Below are 19,937 nucleotides of genomic sequence, written 5' to 3' on the forward strand. Positions count from 1 at the left end.
ATTTACGTAAATACTTGGTGCTTTATTGTAAGCCAGTGGTTAATTTGTTTCTGTTTCTCTTTATTACTGAAAAGAGTAAAAGTACCTCAAATTAGAGACTCACATAATTCATTTGTAAAATCAGCGGACCGAAATCAATCAACTCTTCAAGCAATCTTATGTAATAAATTGAAAGATAACCTAGTTGAATTTACCAACTACATTTCATTTCAGGCAAAGTCTTCTGGATATTATTTTTTGATATGTTGTTATAATTTTATAAAGCTTTCAGGTGGGCATTAATCATCCCTAAACAGCTTTTTCTGGGAAGTTATTTTGATTAATGAATTTGTTTCAAACAAATATTATGACATTCTGATTTGAGGAAATTACTCTATGTTATCCTATTTCTTATTTACATTTTTGAGAACAATATGTGGAAATTTAACTCTATTTATTTAATGAGTCTTATACATATTTGTTAATAAATAATAAATTGTTGTAGTCTATTTTCTAATGGACTTAGTTACAAATCTTAAATGTTGAGCTAAGAATTTAGGGAATTTTTAAGATTTAAAAATATACTGTTAAACTCGTCCCTCTTTTTTTTTTTTTTTTTTTTTTTTTTTTTTTTTTTAGTTCCAGGTGCAGTATTTGATTTACAACTTGCAGAAGTAGAAGCCACACAAATAAGAATTACTTGGAAGAAACCACGACAACCAAATGGAATCATTAACCAATACCGAGTCAAAGTTCTGGTTTCAGAGACAGGAGTAATTCTGGAAAATACTTTGCTCACAGGAAAAGATGAGGTATTCACTTTCATTTCACATCTTGGTGAGCCCTTTCTCCTTGGTTTTGGCCCTGATAACTTGGAAGACTTTCCAGCATTCAAACAAAATGTATGACAAGCATCATGGTACAAAGTGAAGTAAATTGGGGCTATAAAGTTCATGCAACTAGGTCATATTTCATTTTAGAACATATATTATTAGTTAAATGCTATCATTCTTTTTCAGCATATAAAAATGTTAATTGAGCAATGAAGCGGGACTAAAGGTGCTTCCATAAGTGAATATTATTATGGTAATTCAGTTAATGAATTGTTTAGAAACTCCTGTTATGATTTAAACACTCCTCTTATGCCTGCTTGCAATTTGTAACAGTTGCCAGGGAAAAGCACAGTATTTCGTAGTTGTTGACAAATGACTTGTCCTGTTCAGTCTTTGGGAGCTAATTTTTTTCAAAGCTCTCTCGTTGGGAAAAAAAAAAAAAAAAAAAAAGCAGAGTATGTTTGATTACAGAAAGCAGATGGCATCTAGGTGGCTCAGTTGGTTAAGTGTCAGGCTCAGGTCATGATCTCAAAGTTGTGAGGGTGGGCTCCTGTCCCACTCCCTGCAGTGAGGGGAGTCGGCTTGAGATTCTCTCTCTTCCTCTCCCTCTGCGCCTCTACCTGCTCACTCACTCACTCTCTCTCTCTCAAATAAATAAATCAATCTTTAAAAAAAAAACCCAACCTACTAAATGATGGAGATTAAGCTATGCATGGATAAACGATAAAAGGACAATGTGTTTGCCTCTATTCACAATGGGAGTCTTATTTTTTCCCCCTTTGGTTTTTTGTTTGTTTGTTTGTTTTAAAGGTTTTATTTATTAATTTGAAAGAGAGAGAGAGAGAGATCATAAGCAGGCGGGGTGGGGGATGGTGGAGGAAGCAGGCTCCCCACTGAGCAGAGAGCCCCATGCGGGGCTTGATCTCAGAATCTTGAGATCATGACCTGAGCCAAAGGCAGAGGCCTAACCCACTGAGCCACCCAGGCACCCCTTCCCCTTTGTTTTTGTTAGAAATATGGGCCACACTGGTTTCCCTTTCCTGTCTTCATTCACCTTACCCAGCCAGCTCTTCACCTGTGAGAGCCCTGGAAGCCTCCACACTAGTCACATCCAAGAATGGGTACAAACATAAATGCACTTAGGACCAGTGAATCCAATCACAGGCCTTGCAGGAGCTACCTGATGGCTGTTCATCAACTCATTTCTACTGTTTTGGTCCAGAATCACTGCTTTTTCTAGCTGTGCTATTATTTTTCCCCATACATATTGTCTATTCTATTTCTAGTCTCTACTTTCTTTCACTTCTTATACACCCTTGAAAATTGATGTTGCTGTGTGCTCAAAGCACTCTGGCTGCCCAAGATTTATGACTCCCAATTATTCAACATCTCCAGCACAGGATTAAAATTCAATCCTATGTTTACTCCTTTTCTGTGTGTAAAAGATGTGTTAAAGCTTTCTCTGATACTCTAGTGGACATTTCAGGCAAAGAGCAAAAGCTTAAACCTTTGCTCTGGCTGAGATGATCTTAAATTAGATAGTTGGCTGTTTTGAGACGAGGTGACAGATCTCCCACTTCTGTTAATGACATCTGTTGAACGGTCAGATACACCTGTTTTTCTCTTGAAACTAAGGTGTTCTAGAAAGACTTCTTTGGGATTCTGCTTCTGTCTATATGGCTTGTAATCCCTATGATACACTGAAGAGAGCATGAGCTTTAGAGTCCTATAAATCTGGGTTTAGATCCTGGTCACTTAATGGGCTCTACAGTAGAGAGATTGAGAGCATGGTTCTAGGAGGCAGAATGCTCGGGTTTAAACCTTGGTTTTGTCAATTACGGTTGGTTTAACCTTAGAAAGTTGGCCTGACCTTTCTGACCTTCAGTTTTGTCTTCTCAAAGATACAGATTGTAAGAGTCCCTATAACAAAAGTATTAATGAGGATTTAATGGGTTAATGTGTACAAAAGAGTTTAGAACAGTATGTGGTATGTAATAAGTGCTATGCTAAATAATTGTAAACTGTTGTGATTATTAATCACGGCATTGGAACTTTTGCTCTGATTGATACACATTATTAGTTTCTTTGACCTCTCTCAATAAAAGAACACATTACTTCTCCTTATTTCTATGATGGTATCTTTTTTTTATCAGATCAGGTCTATTACTGATATTTCTGTTTTCCCATGTGACTGATGTTTGGGTTCATCTTTTGGGAAGTTGATTTGGGAGAGAGACATGGCAGAGGCTCTAAATCCAAACGGACTTCGGTTCTAGCCTTGGCTCTGCCTTATACTAGCTCTATAACCTCGGACAAGTCAACTTTTGGAGACTTGGTACCCTCATTTTTAAAGCAGAGCTTATAGACCTACCTTATAGGGTGAGGAGTAGGGGAAATAATAGTTAAAACCTCGGTGTAGTGTATTCATTTATTATGCTTCATTTTGACCTTGATACCAGATAAGGGCTCTTACTTTTCATTTGCTCTTCTACTTCTCAAAGTATGGCCTCCACACTCTTTCATAAGAATTATCTAAGTCTTTGAAATCTTGTTAGAAGTCACCAGTGACCTAAGTGTCAAATAAGGTGGTTATATATTTTTAAGTGTCCCCATCTTTATTATCTCCTCCAAAATCCATTTTTCTTCTCTCCTACTCTCCAGCTTTTTGATTATTTTCTGCCTCATGCTTCCTCCATTTTCATATGCTGTGACTTTGAAAAACTTTGCTCTTGTATAGTACAAATAAAAATGAAACAGCTAGTTCTCCTATAACTTTCTAACTCCTTCATTATAAACATATTCCAGCCAGTCCTGTTTTCAGCCTTCTTCTTACAGTCTCTTTTGATGATCATACGGTTTCAATCACAGCTTCCTACCTGAATAATCCCTTTGCCTTGCTTTCTACTCTGGTCTTTCTCTGGTACTCTATTCCTAATGGCAACCATCTGTAGAGAGATTCTGTCAGGGTTTATCTCATCTAAACTCATTTTCCCTCATAAAACAAACAAACAAACAAACAAAAATCCTTCTATGGATAATGGTCTGGTTAATGACCAGGAGGAGGAGACAAAGATGGGATACAGCTTGGAACCGATGGCTTGACAGATCCGGGGATGGCGATGGAGACCTGTGAAGGTTTCCACGGGACACACAAGAAGAAAGACAATAGTTTCAGTTATGAAGAATGAAGTCTGGAAAGAGACTAATTTGCACCCTAGATACCAAATTACTAGGCTTAGAATTCCTTTACTCTTTGGACTGGAACACCACAGGTCTCTGACGTGAAGGTCATTTTCAGAGCACTGAAAAGGCCTTTATGGTGCTTTTACATGCCTGATACTTCTCTTTTCAGATTATGGCCTTGTTACTCTTTCTGTTGTAAAAGTTCAAAACCATGGGGTTACCTCTGACTTGGGTTATACTGAACGTTGAGTAGTCATTCAAGATTAAGCCAGCTATTTTTACCTCCAAAGGGTAATTCATACATCTATATTTCATTCCTGGGTCCCCACCATAGCTCTGGATTGCATAGTCTCTTGCCTGGACTATTGTTGTCTTACTGCATCAGTTTTCCACTGTCGTATAACAATTTGCCACAAGCTCAAGACAACTCATATTAGGGGCACCTGGGTGGCTCAGTGGGTTAAAGCCTCTGCTTTTGGCTCAGGTCATGATCCCAGGGTCCTGGGATCGAGCCCCACATCAGGCTCTCTGCTCAGCGGGGAGCCTGCTTCCTCCTCTCTCTCTCTCTGCCTACTTGTGATCTCTGTCTGTCAAATAAATACATAAAATCTTTATTAAAAAAAGACAACTCATATTAATTTATTATGTCACAGTTTCTGTGAGTCAGGAATCCACACAGCTTAGATGCATTCTCTGCTTAGGGTCTTGTAATATTGTGGTCAGAGACTGTGCTGTGTTCTCGTCTGGTGGCTTGACTGGGAAGAAGCCATTTCCAGACTGATCAGCAGATTTAATATCCTTTTGACTGGAAAACTGAGGGCCTCAGCTTTTTGACTGGATGCTAGCCTTAGTCCCAGATCACAAAGGCCTCCCACAGGAAGATGGTCATGAGGATTTTCCCAAAGTGGCCATTTAGTTCATCCTGCCCGCAAGGGGAATCTGTTTGGTACAATGTAATCATAGGAATGTCATCCTCTCACCTTTGCCTGGTTTCATTGGTTATATGCAAATCATAGTTCCCACACAACCATAGGAATTATACAAATGCATGAACAGCAGCAGGTAGGAATAATGGGGGGGGTCACATGAGAGTGGGTACACCACACGGTCCCACCCCACTATTACATATTTCACACTCTATTAGAATAATCCTTCCAGGTTTACATATATTATTTATACTTCTCTCTAATGCAAAGTAACTAAAAATCGAGAAGAGATGGGGAAGGTATATATCTATTTAAGAAATCTAGCTCCATGGTAGAAAGTGAGTCATCCTTATTGAAAATTTTTTTTCCAGCGACCTTTTATGGTTTGTTCATTTCTCAATAAATAGGGATTATATGAGTATGCTGAAACATGTATAAGATTTCATTTTCAATATTTAAACAAATTCTTGAAAAATATATTAGAAAATTAAATCTCAGAATTTGAAGACTTTTGTTTTAGATTTTATTTATTTATTTGACAGAGAGAAAGAGAGATCACAAGTAGGCAGAGAGGCAGGCAGAGAGAGAAGGGGCAGCAGGCTCTCTACCAAGCCAAGAGCCCGATGTGGGGCTCGATCCCAGGACCCTGAGATCATGACCTGAGCTGAAAGCAGAGGCTTAACCCACAGAGCCACCCAGGTGCCTACATTTGAAGACTTTTATTTCAGCTTCCAAATTTATATATGAATTGCATGTATAATATGCCTAATAAATGATTGGGAATCCAGACTCTGCTAAAATATTTGATCAGCTCTGATAATAGGGTAACTACTACCATAAAAACAGCTCCTATTCTATGAACTTTAAAATATTCTTCTTTGTGACCTCGCAGGCATGTGGTTATTAAGTAACTACAAAGTTCCAAGCATTCTGTTAGGTCCAAGAAATACACAGATGAGTAAGAAACTACTCTGTTCTCTAATTGTTCAGAACTGAACTATTTTTCTTCTAATGTTTACCAGTTTGTTTCCTCTCTCTTCTCTAGACTCACATGGTATGAGCTTGGAATTTGGAACCAGAGAAATCTGTTTCAGTCCTACTTCTGCTATGACTATTTTTGTGAACTTGAACAGATGACTGTAAAATTAAGCTCTTGATACCTCTTTGGGCTATAATGAAGTGATATATGAGTGAAAGTACTTAGCACTATATTTGACGCGTAGTAGTTTTAAATGTCATTCTTTGTAGTAGTAACAATAGTACACAGTAGTGTAATTTTTTATCATTTGAAAACAATGGTCGTTTCCCTAAGGCTTAATGTCCTCAGTTTCTCATCAGCTGTGGTTTCTGGATCCATCATATTATTGATTACTCTCCTATGTATATTTTCCAGTTTGTCAATGAGCCTCTTAATTATCTGAACACAATATTCCATATGTAATTTGATTAGATCTGTCTTGAGAAGAAATATTTTCTACCTTGATGTTCATTTCTTACTTCTTTCAATGCAAAGAATAAAATTAATTTCTTAGCAAGACTTATTCCACTGAGACTAAAGTCTGTAAAACCCTTGAGTCATCTCTCCATGGACTGCTCTTAAGTTGAATTTTCAGTCAGCTCTCATCCTGTACTTGTTCTCCTGGTAGAATCCTGGAGCATTTTCTCCCCTAAAACACCATCTTGCTGCCTAATGTTATGAATTTCTGTGATTTATACAGATACATCTTTTCATCCGATTTATTTCACAAGAATCTCAATCTTTGTCATTGGTGAACATGAGAAGAAAGCCAGCTAAATGCTTGACCAATTGCTATGGAATGAAGCTGACAGGACTCAAGGGTAGCTTAGGAATGCTTGTGATAAAGTTTACTTTATTGACCATTAGGAACAGAAAAAGAATTAAGCCTTAAGGATTTGTCACCCAAATAATATGCAGGAGGATACAATATCCATTAGGTTTCCAAACATACACTAATTGTGGACTTTTCTTTTTGCCACTGCTTAATAACAGCATAAATCATGTTCTATAATAAAATATAGAAGGCTTTCTTAAGAATAAGTCAACTGTTTCATTAATTTAACCCAGTAGACCTCCAGTGAGTCCAAATTGATAGATGTAATGGAGTTTTTTTTTTAGAAATAAAATCACATTAGCTATAATGAAGGTAATTACACGTAGAATCGGGTTGGTTTATACAGATGGATTAGGAATTTAACTCTGAGGAACTTGTAATTCTTTCACATAAATTCCAAAGATTCCTGGGTAACATATGAGAGGCCTTTCATGTTGGTGAACTGTGACATTTCCTAAGTCAATTGTGTTCAACCAAGGGAGATTTTGCTCTCCAGTTGGCAATCTTTGAAGACGTTTTTCTTTGTCACAACTGAGGAGATGCTTCTCATGGGTCGGGACCAGGGATGTTGCTAAACCTCCCACAACAAAACATTATCTAACACAGAATGTCAATAGTACTGAGGTTGAGAGCCTGGGACTAACTCAGTCTGAAACCTTTAGGAGTTGCAGTGGGCTTCTTTTCCCTTCTGTTTCTCTCACGTCCATTTCTACCACTTCCAACTACTTTTTCTTTCTTTCTTTTTTTTTTTTTTTTAAGATTTTATATTTGACACAGAGAGAGAGAGAGAGCGAGAGAGTGAGCAAACACAAGCCGGGGTAGTGGCAGGCAGAGGAAGAAGCAGACTCTACACAGAGCAGGGAGCCCAATGTGGGGCTCAATCCTAGTATCCTGGGATCATGACCTCATCCAAAGGCAGATGTTTAACCAACTGAGCCACCCAGGCACCCCCTAGTTACTTTCTTCAGTTCTAGTTCTTTCCCATCATTTTTGCTCTTGAGATAATTATTTTTTATTCTTTGAAAAATTTAATATCTGCTGTCTTTTTAAGAGAGGCGAAGTGTGGGAAATATTCATGGCACAGCCCTCTCAGTGGTAACAAATAATATTCTGGGTTGTTGTGAAACCAAGGTTCAAATCATCGCCCCAGTTAGGAAGGGTCTTTCCAGAATATCAGAATTCGAGAGAAATTCAGAAAGTCAAAATTATTTAGGTCAACTCTTTCATTGAAATGGCAGTTGCCAACAAAGATGTTTAACTTAGTTAACCGATAGGATGCTGTGGTTTTACTCCCAATAATGTATCTGACATGGAGTGTAAAATATTGGGAGATTTAATGCAAAGTTGTAGTTCAGGGGGAAATTGTACTAATTCATTGTACCTTCTGTAGTGCTTTGTACACAGTAGACTCTCAAAGAGTGGCTGATTGATAGTGGAAACAGCTGTGTGTTTCAAGCATAAACTATTGACTGGAATACCAGAGCATCTCTGAATTATGTGTTTGTGATTCATGCCCTTCCTGATTTCCTTGTGGAGGCAGAACTGAAGTGAGCCGTTGGAAGATAGAAGACCTTTAACTTGTCCCATATAGAGTTCCCTTTTCAGAGTTCTTTTTGCAACAATTTTAGAATAGATCTTATAGGTGTCCCCCTGCTTTCCATCACAATACTCTTCTGGCTAAAAATGTAACAAGATTTAGATAATTTTATTTTATAAACATCATTTGGAGAACTAGAGATTTCCTTGGACCATTTCTCCATTCTTTCATATCTCAGAAAAGTTAATATTCCAATGGCCTATCTTCCTGTTTTTGGCTCTAGGACTAAAGACAACACCAAAACATGTAAGATAATTAAAAAAATAAGAGTACCAAAACTTACTTACATAAATAAAACCTTTATTATATATTATAAGTTTTGAGGATATGAGAGCATGGAGTTGGGAAGGAATAAATGCAAAAAGCATTTTTGCTTTTCTTAAAAAGGTAAATTTTGAAGTAGAACTTGAAAAGGAATGGACCAAAAGCAAGTAGTTCTTGCAATTTTTTTTTCAAAATGATTTTATCTTGGAAAATTTTGAACAGATATAATAGTAGAGAAGAGAATGTAATAACCCCCTATTAGTCCTTCACCTTGGTTTAGTAACCAACATCCTGCCACACCAACATCAGCTGTTTCCCATTGTTACTATTGCCTTAGACATATTTTAGAATGAATTCCAGACTTCATTTTGCTCCTACATGCCTACTTAAGAGCAAATCTCTAAAACTTATGGACATTTTAATTCATATAATGATTCCATTACCATGAGTATCAGAATTACTAATATTGTTTTGGTATCATCTAATATCTAGAACATATTCAAATTTTCCTGATTATCTTTGAAGACTGTGTTGGTAGGTATGTACTAATTAGAATCCAAAGTCCACACATTTCATTTGGTTGTTAAGTCTCTTAAGGCAACATTTACTTTGATTAACACTTAGCGTTATTTCCGAGGTTGAAAAACTACAGAAAATACTTAATAGTATTTGGCCCAAATACCTTTTCCTCTATCAGTTATGCTGTGTGGGGAGGGAGAAGGGAGAGAGTCATCTTGTTATCCCAATAGAAACTCTTTCTTTCTTTATCTGTAATGTGCCCCTGATATTTTCTCTTCAGTATAGGTTAATTTGGTGAACTTGACATGTGTGAAGTACATTAAGGGATGTAGGAGCAATCACGGTTGCTTAAAATATTCTTTAGGTCCAGAGCCTTGGACAAGCTATTTGAAAGCTATTGCCATGCAGCTTTGTTCTTGTCTGTAACTTCCCTTGATCAAAGATAAACTACTGTTTATTGATGTATCAATTGGGCATGAAAGCCTCTCACACCTCATGTGCAAATGAGAACACAAAGATAGAGAAGCAAGACATATTTTAACAAGGCAATGTGCCCAGAACACTTACTTTTGGGGGTGAATAGTTTTAAAATAGTTTAGTTATGAAACTTCTGTATGCGGACAACTAATTTTACAATAAAGTAACTCACTCCAGTAACAAATATCCCCTTCATCCCACAATACAGTATTGATCTCTTAAATAATGGAGTGATCAGGATGTGTTAAAATGATGCAGGAATTTAATAGCTCTAGGATGAAATCTGGGAATGTAAAGGAAAACAGTAGCCATGGAAATAATATTATCTTTTTAAAAAGTGTGATTCCAAAGTTACTAGTTTTTTAAGTTAAATACTTGAGCGAAGTCATTATTAAGTGTAACTGTTAGAGTCATGGTAAATGTCTGTTTTTAACTGCAGTATATAGATGACCCTATGACTCCAGAAACTGTGAACATAGTAGAGTCAATGGCAGAATTATTTGAGGGTTCAGCAGAGATATCTTCAGACCTGTACTCTCTTGCTTCCGCTATATATAACAGCCATGCACATAATAACTTTCCTGTGAGGAACAGAGTTGAAGACCAGCATTCAGCAATTGGTAGGTACAATTTTTATGTTCTTTGAAGTGCATTTCAAACCACCAGTCCTAGCTAGCCCAGATATGAACCTTAACTTCGAGTTCAACCATATTATTAATGGTTCATGAGCTGGAGTCAGATTTTTTTTCTTCTTCAACTGTTGGATAACCTCATGCAGCAAATGGAAATGCCACACAGGCAGGAGTTGGCCCCTCCTAACCCATCTGACCTTCCTCCTAGAGAAAGTAGCACCCTAGAGTCTCTGGCCAAGCTGCATAGACAATCAGTTATTACAGTTGCCAAAGCAGGTGTGATGGGGAGGGATTAACATATCTTCAAATCATTTACAGGCCTCCCACTCTCTGCAGCTTTTGAGTAATAGGTTTTCAAATGTCACTAAAGGTAAATAGGTCAGAAAGTTACAACTCTAGTGCATGCGGTGATAAACAGGTGTAGGTGACCCCAGCGATGTGGTGATGTCATTAGTGTATACACTTGCTTTTCAGGGTCAGTAGATCTTATTGTTTCTAAGAGAAGAATGCCATAGATAGCAAATTAAAAATACTTGGTTACACGACACAAGATCTAAATGATCTCTTTGGTCATTCTAAGAGTGAGAAGAATTTTTTTTTCATTGCCTTTTTTCTGATTTGGTAATTACCTCATTCCAAATTAAAAGTGTTATGTTATATTATGATGGTAGAATTAGTAAAAAAAAATCACATTGTATTCAATATATGTTTATTTCATTTACTGATACATTTTTTTCCTGGGCAAAGACCAGAGCAAGACCAAAAATTAAGAGACCTACAATTTCTGATACAGATGTTTCCTTGGGTATTTGTTTGGCCTAATTTTTATTTAACATTGTTGGAAGCACAGGTTCTTAATTTAAAGAAATTAACATTTGTTGAAATCCTTATTCAGGCATATTTATGTGTAAGTTACCCTAGCACGTTTACTTTAAACCTCAAAGAGTTTTAATAAAGGTAAGGTGATTTTTGAGTCCAAATAATTCTCATTTTGATAATATTTACATTACAACAGAGCATTGACTTATAACATTTTAATTTGATATTACTGCCTCATCTTTCATTTCAGAAAGCAATTCTTAGCCAGTCCCTTTCAGAAGTCTATATTTTTCCAAAACCTTAGTCTCATGTTCCAGGATGTATGTATTATTAATAATATATATATATATATAATTCATACATATCTTCATTATTTTGCATAAAGAAGTACATAGAGAAATTAATGACTAATGTGAAGTCAAGTTTAAGATTTCACTCTGTGAGCAAAAAATAATTTTGATGATTTTTTTTAACTGATTTCAATAGGAACTACAGAGAATCTGTATATCACTAACATTGCAGCTGAACAGCTGTCTTATGTTATCAGGAGGCTTGTACCTTTCACTGAGCACATGATTAGTGTATCTGCTTTCACCATCATGGGAGAAGGACCACCAACGGTTCTCAATGTGAGGACACAGGAGCAAGGTAAGAATGTATTTCCTTTGAAATAATTACCTGCAAATATTTTTCTTACACATTGTAATACATTTTCTTTTTGTTCACATTAATTGTTCATTCTTCTTTACAAGTGCCAAGCTCCATTCAAATTATAAACTACAAAAATATTAGTTCTTCATCTATTTTGTTATATTGGGATCCTCCAGAATATCCCAATGGAAAGATAACTCATTATACCATTTATGCAATGGAACTGGATACAAATAGAGCATTCCAGATGACCACGACAGCCAACAGCTTTCTCATAACAGGTAGAACAATCTTTTTTAAAACATTGCTTTTCTGATGAAAACAGGCATCTCCTTCTGCCTTAAGCACTGCAGGACACGTGCTGCATATTTCAGATTTCCTTATGCTGTGCTGCCATGGATATCTTGAAAAATGTGCAGAAATACCTTGATTAAATGAGTTTTTCTTTATCTATATTTATCTACAAAAAAAGAGAGAGATAATCAGACCACAAGTATTGTACGGACATACTTAACCCAGAAAATATTTTTATCTGGTACACTGAAATAAAGTGTTAAAAACTTTAAATGCATGAATGTGAAAATCAGCTGAAGTAACTGAGTTGAATGCTGTTTGTGCCAGGTCAACATAGTCCTTGCAGTGGGCCAAAAATTATTTTTCAGCTTCAGATGATTGCCTTAATATTCAGAAAAGAAGTAAAATATCAACATGGGAAGGCACTTAAGCCCATGGAATTTTGGAACACTGGGATTACATGGAAACTCACTTGGAGAGCCAGTCTCCCAAATAAATTATTTTCACTAGTCCTTTGTCAAATGAACCTAACCCATGAATGTTATTTTATGATCTTAAGCAGATTACCTGTTGTCATTATAGGGTTAAAGAAATACTCAAAATACAAAATGAGAGTGGCTGCCTCAACCCATGTTGGAGAAAGTTCTTTGTCTGAAGAAAATGACATCTTTGTGAGAACTCCAGAAGATGGTAAGAATATCAGGTGCAATTTTAATTAAAAAAAAAAAAAAGCAAGTAGTGTCACATGCTTACTGCTGTCTACCTCATGTTCTCTAGTGGCTGAAGCAATTAGCATGGAAAAATACAGTATTTAAAATTTTGTTTTCATCTCCCAGAGCCAGAATCATCACCTCAAGATGTTGAAGTTATTGATGTTACTGCAAGTGAAATAAATTTGAAGTGGTCACCACCTGAGAAACCCAATGGGATTATTGTTGCTTATGAAGTGCTGTATAAAAATATAGATGCCTTATTTATGAAGAACACCTCAACCACAAACATAATCTTAAGGGACTTAAAACCTTACACCCTCTACAACATTTCTGTCAGGTCATATACCAGATTTGGTCATGGCAATCAGTTATCTTCTTTACTCTCTGTAAGGACATCTGAGACCGGTAAGTTGTGTATTTGTTGTATAATAATACCTAGTAATGAAGTAAACATGGCTGACAATTGTCATATTGTTTATATCTTCAGTAACCTACAATCTCTCATTCTTTTTTATATAATCTAGAAATTTATTTTTTTTTTTTTTTTCTGGTAAGGTGTGGGAAAAGGGCTTGCTGTGTCAATTGTTATGTCTTATTTACATATATGGGAATTCCAAAATAAGGTCAGCGAATTTTTCAAATGCAAGACCTTGAGAAACCAAGGAATCTTTCAGTGTACCTGTAAAATAACGACGTGCTTGCAAATTCAGTAAAAGCAGAGCACACTCATAAGAACAGAGTTCTGTACTCCAATAAGGTATGTGTATAGAGAGGTGCAGAGTGGGAGCATAGGAAGGGCATGCCTGGGTGGGGTTTATGGAAGAGGTAGCATCTGACCTAGTTCTTGAAGAGCAGGATAAAATGGATGTTATTGAAGTTGTTGGGTAGGCAGGGAGGGGAATATCTTATCTAAAGGAAATCATGGAAGCAAGGAATTATACTCTTGGGTTTCAGTTTCAGTGCTACCAGAACAAATAGCATAAGGTAGACATTCTGCTTGATGATCTTAGCTTATTGTTATGTTATGTTTATAATCATATATTGGAGCATCACTCTTAAGCCAACTCTATAATTTATGCCAAGAATTAATAACTAAGTGTAAAGTTACTGGTTGATTCCTACTTTAAAAAAATTAAATATTTATTGACTAGCTACTGGCTGAGCCATGTGGAATTACCATTCCTATGGGTTATAATGGCCAAATATCAGCAATTTCATATGTTTCAGCCGGATGCTCTATGTGAGGCCCTGTCTCTAACCTTGAGGATCCAGGTGTCTAGCAAAGCTAGATATAGAAGCTTTAAACAGAAGTTTCTTCTTGACGCTGTTCACAGATATTAATGAGATGTCGCAAAAGAGCCCATGGAGAATGGCGCTCTTTAATTGCTGGACTGAGAGAATAATAAAAGGAAAGTTTTATAGCACTAAGAGTTATCCCTTAAAATGAAATCTAATTGATGTTAAACTGTATGTTGGCATGTTTCATTGTTTTTATAGAAATTGGTTTTAAAATCAGTATTTTTTTTAAGAAAAATACCTGCTCTTTACCTGACCTAGCTTTATTTTACATTGGGTCAAGGAAAGAAATCATTATATTTTAAACACCTACAAAGTGCCATGGGCTATGTCATTGGCTTTCATGAAAATTTCCTTTTTAGTTTTAAAATAGAGCATTAAGGTATTATTATCTTCATTGCCTAATAAAAAGCAGGTCTGAAAAGTTCATCCTTTCAGTAAATACTCAACACATATTTGCAATATACCAAGGCTACTGAGAATATAGTCTTGTAAAGGAAAGTGAATTTCTACCCTCTAAAGTTAAAATTAATTGGTGGATGTTTAATTCCTTAAGGTCACCCAGCTGGTAAGTGACGAAGCTGGACCTGGAACTCAAATGAATCAGACTGTAAAGCATATTTCCTTTCACAATATAATCTGTTTTAGAAAACATCAATAAAGTTGGTAAATTATAGAATATATTTGGGATTTTTTTGCAGTGATATTTTGCTGCTTGGGTTCTGCACAGCTTGAGGATGGAAAGGAGAACTTTCAAAGTTCCTGTTATGTTAAATAATCACCATATTTATGAATATTTATCAAATACTTCACTGCTTAAGTGGTCACAGATCAAGAATACCTTATCTTCATGATTATCTATAGAATAATCTTTTTTGTTGGCTAATTTTTACATGCATGCAATCTTTTACTTAGTATTGAATAAGTAAATTTAATTTTCATTTTACTATCTCTTAGATGAGCTTAATTCCAAGGTAAGGATAATAAACCTTAAATGAATATAAGAATTTAATTTGACATGTAATTAAAAATGAGAATATTAGTTTTGAAAGGGATCTTACAAAACATACAGAACTCTTTATTTTATAGATGAGGAGACCCTAGAAATGCTTTAGCAAAATGACTCAAAAATCAGAGTAGATGAGAAGTAATGTTAGGACTTGGAGGTAAGCCTCCTGAGCTAGTGATAAAAGTAGAGAGAAGAAGGAAACAACTTATGCCTGGGCTCACTAGCTCACCCATTTGTGTGGGTTTAGGTCATTTTGACACTAGACTCTTCAGAAGCAAAACAGACCAAATAATAGGGCATAGTGTTCAGTGTCCATACTTCTAATTCTAACTCTCTGTCCTAAAGTGTCTTACTTTCAACATCTTTGCATCCTTCATTCCAGATGGAAATGGTGGACAATGAACTCTACATTACTGACTTTCCTCATAATATGTGTGCAACTACTGAGCCACCAACTTTAGCTCTTTTTGCAAAAGAGGAAGCTAGAATGTTAAGTAGTCTCAAGGTGTCATTTGAAGGAAAATGTACTCAAGAACAATTATCTATTCCCAAGCCTTCATGTTCTTATTAAATACAATGAATTCATCCTCTACTGTTGTTGTTATTAAAAAAAAAAAGAGCCTATTTTTCAATATTGTTTCAGGAGAAATTGAGAGATTGGTTAGTGGTGTGTTAATGCTGCTAGCTTCAAATTAAGAATAAATTTTTTGTGCACATACTTTATCTTGTTTGGGGAATCAGTTTACTTATGCTTGGGAGTAAAATATTCTGTGTTCAAGCAGAAAAGATTAATCTGAGGTGGATCTCATGGCTGTGTGTGTGTGTGAAAGAGAAACTGTGTGATTATGTGCTTTTTAAGTATAGAATGTATAGTTTGCAAACAAATAAGATTAATTCATGTTTTCTTATACTCAGGGTTCAGTAATCACATAAGGAACTTTAAGTTCTCATACAGATTACCTTTTGGTGATCTTTATTTTTCTCTTTCCTTTTTTAAGATCTAACTTTCTTTGTGGTAAGTCTAACAAAATACCTTGAATATGTCTGGTATGTAGTAATAACCACTAGTGGATAGCATCTTAGATGTTGACCAGAATTTTGTGTAAGACCCTATAGATTTATTTATATTAATGAATAGAAATTAAAAAATTTTCTACATGTCATTGTAATTGTGTATACCAAACAACAATCTTTTGGCATACTAAAAATTACATGTCACTTCCTGTTTTAGGACCATCATGAGCAAACTTTTCTTATTTTTATTTTTTAAATAGATTCAACTTACTTTCAACTGATTGTAATAATTTATTTTTTATTCATTAGTTATCTATTTTACACAATACTTTTTCAATTTGACACACTGTGTTAGTTCAGAAAACTCTAAGTCCATCATTACTCTCCAAAATCAGTAAGCCATCAGGTCTGTCTTCTTCATTTTCCCTGAATCCAACACTGGTTATCCCTAAGGATAAATGAATAAAAATGCAAAGGATATCAGCCTGGGGTCAGGGATGTATATTTATTTTCTGACTACTGGTAGTAGGCAGACAACTCCAGAGGGACAACTTAGTAAGTTCCAATGAGAATTTTTCAAAATCAGAAGTCATAATGAGTTATGAAGTTCAGGCATTGTATTACTAACTCCTTTTATTCTTGCTGTTAAAGAGCTATTCAATTCAATCTTGTTTTGCTTAGCTGTGAATTTCTCTCTTGCTTTTAAATATATTTTATGTCATGTTGAATGTATTATTCATGGCCTGAACAGGTTTTCGTGGATTCATGCATTGTGGATATAGCAGTAAGACAGAATCCCTACCATCCTAGAACTTAATATTTTAGATGTTTCACAGAAAATAAATCAGTAAACAAGTAATGTATATGACTTCGGTAGTGTTAAATTCTAGTAAGAAAAAAAAAAAAACAGGGAAAGAATAGAGAGTTATTGACTAGTAAACAGACTGTTTGAGGCAGAGGACAATTATATTGGCCCAGAGAGAGTAACAAATGTATAAGAGTAAATTAGATGAGGATAAAAAATAAAAATGCTCCAGAAGAAGGAATAGCAAAAGCCAGATCCTCAGATGGGAAGATACTTGTGTGGTTGAAGAAGAGCAGAGGACTTCTGTCATTTGAGTACTAGGAATTATGGGAAGAGAATTAGCAGATGAGGAGAGAGACAAGCTGGCGAAGGTAGACTGTGCAGATTCTTGGTGTCATTCTAAGAGGTTTGGAGTTTAATTTTAATGAGTAGCTATTGAAGAATTATGACAAGAACATGATATGATTTGTAATTTTGGAAGGTCATTACTCACTATATTGGATTTGGGAATGCGGAGAAAAACACAATTACTTACTAGGTATTTCATTTGAATACCTGGGTGAATGATGGTACCATTTACTGAGATAGGGAAGTCTGGAGAAGAGGTCAGCTTGGAGGAAATTCAGTTCTGCTTTGAACATGTTTTAAATATCTGATTACTTGTTATTAAGGCAATTGGATATGTAACTTTGAAACTCAGGGAGAGGATTCAGGGTTGAATATACAATTTGAAGTCAAGGGATGAGATAAAGTCACCTCAGGGGGCATGTAGATAGAAATGGAAAGAAGCAGACACCTATGTTCTGAGGCAATATAACCTATAGACTTGGGGAAGTCAGAGAGGAGTTAGTCAAGGACTAATCAGAAGTGGGTTGTGGTGAGGTAAGAGGAAAATCAGAAGATTGTGTCTTGTAATGCAAGTGAATAAAGATTTTCAAGTCGAAGGAATCTATTTCCTGTGCCAAATACTGCTGCCAGTGAAGTGAGTAAAATGAGGGCATACAACTGAGTGGTTTAGCATTATGGAGATCACTTGTGACTTCATGACAGCAGGTTTCATGGAAAAAATGGAGGAAAATGCCTGACTAAATAAAGTAAGACAAAGAATGACAGATTGAAAAAGTGGAGAAAATGAGTAAAGCTGACTTTTGAGCACTTTTGATATGACATGGAGGACAGAATGGAGCAATATTTGAAAGGGAAAGGGGAGTCAAGTGTCTTTTTTCTTTTGCTGTGATATAACATGTGTATGTGTGTTCACATCGACACAAAATAGAAATAATTCAACAAAAAGAAAAATCAATAACACAACAGAGAGGGAATAACTTCAATTCTAAAACCTCTGACCAGATAAGATAGAATGGAATCTAGCAAAGAAATGGGGGGCTGGCCAAATTTCCATCGACTGTTGAATGGATAAAGAAGCCTATTAAAACAAACGAATAAATTGAGGGTTGCTGGGGGGAGGGGGTTTGGGAGAAGGGGGTGGGATTTTGGACATTGGGGAGGGTATGTGCTTTGGTGAGTGCTGTGAAGTGTGTAAACCTGGTGATTCACAGACCTGTACCCCTGGGGATAAAAATAGATGTTTATAAAAAATAAAAAGTTAAAAAAAAAAAAGAAGATGTATTTTCATACAATGGAATGCTACTCAGCCATCAAAAAGAATGAAACCTTGCCATTTGCAATGACATTGATATAGCTAGAGAGCATTATGTTAAGAGAAATAAGTCAGTCAGAGAAAGACAAATACCAATGCATGCAGAACTTAAGAAACAAAACAGATGAACAGAGGGGACAAAAAAGAGAGGAAAACCAGGAAGCGGACTCTTAACTATAGAGAACAAACTGATGGTTACTGGAGAAGAGGTTAGTGGAGAGATAGGTTAAATAGATGATGGGGATTAAGGAGGGCACATATGATGAGCCCTAGGTGTTGTATGTAAGTGATGAATAGCTACATTCTACACCTGTAACTAATATTACACTGTATGTTAATAAACTGGAATTTAAATAAAGACTTGAAAGAAGAAATAAAAATAAGTGCCGAGCTGTGTCTTGGAAGGAAGTTAGGAGAGAAAGCAGTTAAAGGAAAGTCAGTAGAAGGAAGATAATGCTGTTCTCTCCTGAGTGTTTTTATTATCTCAATGAAGTGGGAAGCAAGTTTTTCAGCTTTGAATAAGAAGTAGGGAAGATTTTTGAATGTTTGTGGACAGAGAAGATGGTGAAAACATACTTAACAGAGTTGTAGACGGAGCTGACAAAAGTAAATATAGGCTGGTGGGAGGTAGAAATGATTCATTTGAAATTTGAGGTTTAAATTTAAATGAAGCTTGTTAGCCTAGAGTTTTGTTTTCTTTCGATATTTTCAGCTGTTCAGTGCAGATCTGGAATTAGCACTGAGCTCAGTTTAACTCAAATCGGAATTTTGCTGGAAAGCCAGATGGAAACAGAAGGAGCTGATGGAGATTACTAGGGGCTGGTTGTGGAGGTAGGCTCTGGCCTGAGTGAGTAGGGAGATGAGGACATAGTGGTGGCGATGAACAGCGAAGTTATGATGAGGGTCGCAGGTCTGTTGGATCCTCAGAACAAAGGTCAGTAAGCTAGAAAGGTAGGAGGTGTTGCCAAAGAAAGGAATATCGGCAGTGATGGGTAACGACTAGGTTGTGGTTATAACCACAAAAGCTACTGGTTAAAGTAAGGTGGAGGAAAACTAGAATTATGGAGATCAAGGAATATAGAGTCCGGGGAATTGGGCAGATCATTTGCTTTGACATTGACATCTCTTAAGAGTGGTAGAGAGGAAGTCAGTCATTCAAGTGACAATTTTTTTTTTCTTTTTTAAGTTTTAATTTTAATTCCGGTTAGTTCACATGCAGTGTTATATTAGTTTCAGGTGTGCAGTGCGGTGATGCAGCACTTCCCGCGCTCTCTGGCGCTCGGCACAGGAAATCCCCATCACCTATTTCCCCCCTCTCCCCACCCTCTTCCCCTCTTAGGTAATAACATTTTTAAGATGTTTGAAGAAGTTTGACTCTTAAGGAGGGGTAGCGCTAGAGCTTGTCAGGTAGAA

The 19,937-nt window shown here is 36.1% G+C and overlaps 1 protein-coding gene across 2 annotated transcripts in view; it reads left to right on the top strand.

Annotated features, from left to right (window-relative positions):
* PTPRQ (protein tyrosine phosphatase receptor type Q) overlaps window positions 1-19,937 on the top strand; it is a 194,101-nt gene that overhangs the window by 18,387 nt on the left and 155,777 nt on the right. For both annotated transcript variants that reach the window (XM_045082935.1, XM_045082936.1), the window contains exons 9-14: window positions 619-791; window positions 10,071-10,251; window positions 11,569-11,730; window positions 11,835-12,014; window positions 12,610-12,717; window positions 12,864-13,145. In XM_045082935.1, coding sequence (XP_044938870.1) covers window positions 619-791; window positions 10,071-10,251; window positions 11,569-11,730; window positions 11,835-12,014; window positions 12,610-12,717; window positions 12,864-13,145 — 1,086 coding nt within the window. The remainder of the gene's footprint in view (window positions 1-618; window positions 792-10,070; window positions 10,252-11,568; window positions 11,731-11,834; window positions 12,015-12,609; window positions 12,718-12,863; window positions 13,146-19,937) is intronic.

Source organism: Mustela putorius, unplaced genomic scaffold (assembly GCF_011764305.1).
Source record: "Mustela putorius furo isolate JIRA1106 unplaced genomic scaffold, ASM1176430v1.1 tig00000640_pilon_pilon_pilon, whole genome shotgun sequence".
Taxonomy (NCBI): domain Eukaryota; kingdom Metazoa; phylum Chordata; class Mammalia; order Carnivora; family Mustelidae; genus Mustela; species Mustela putorius.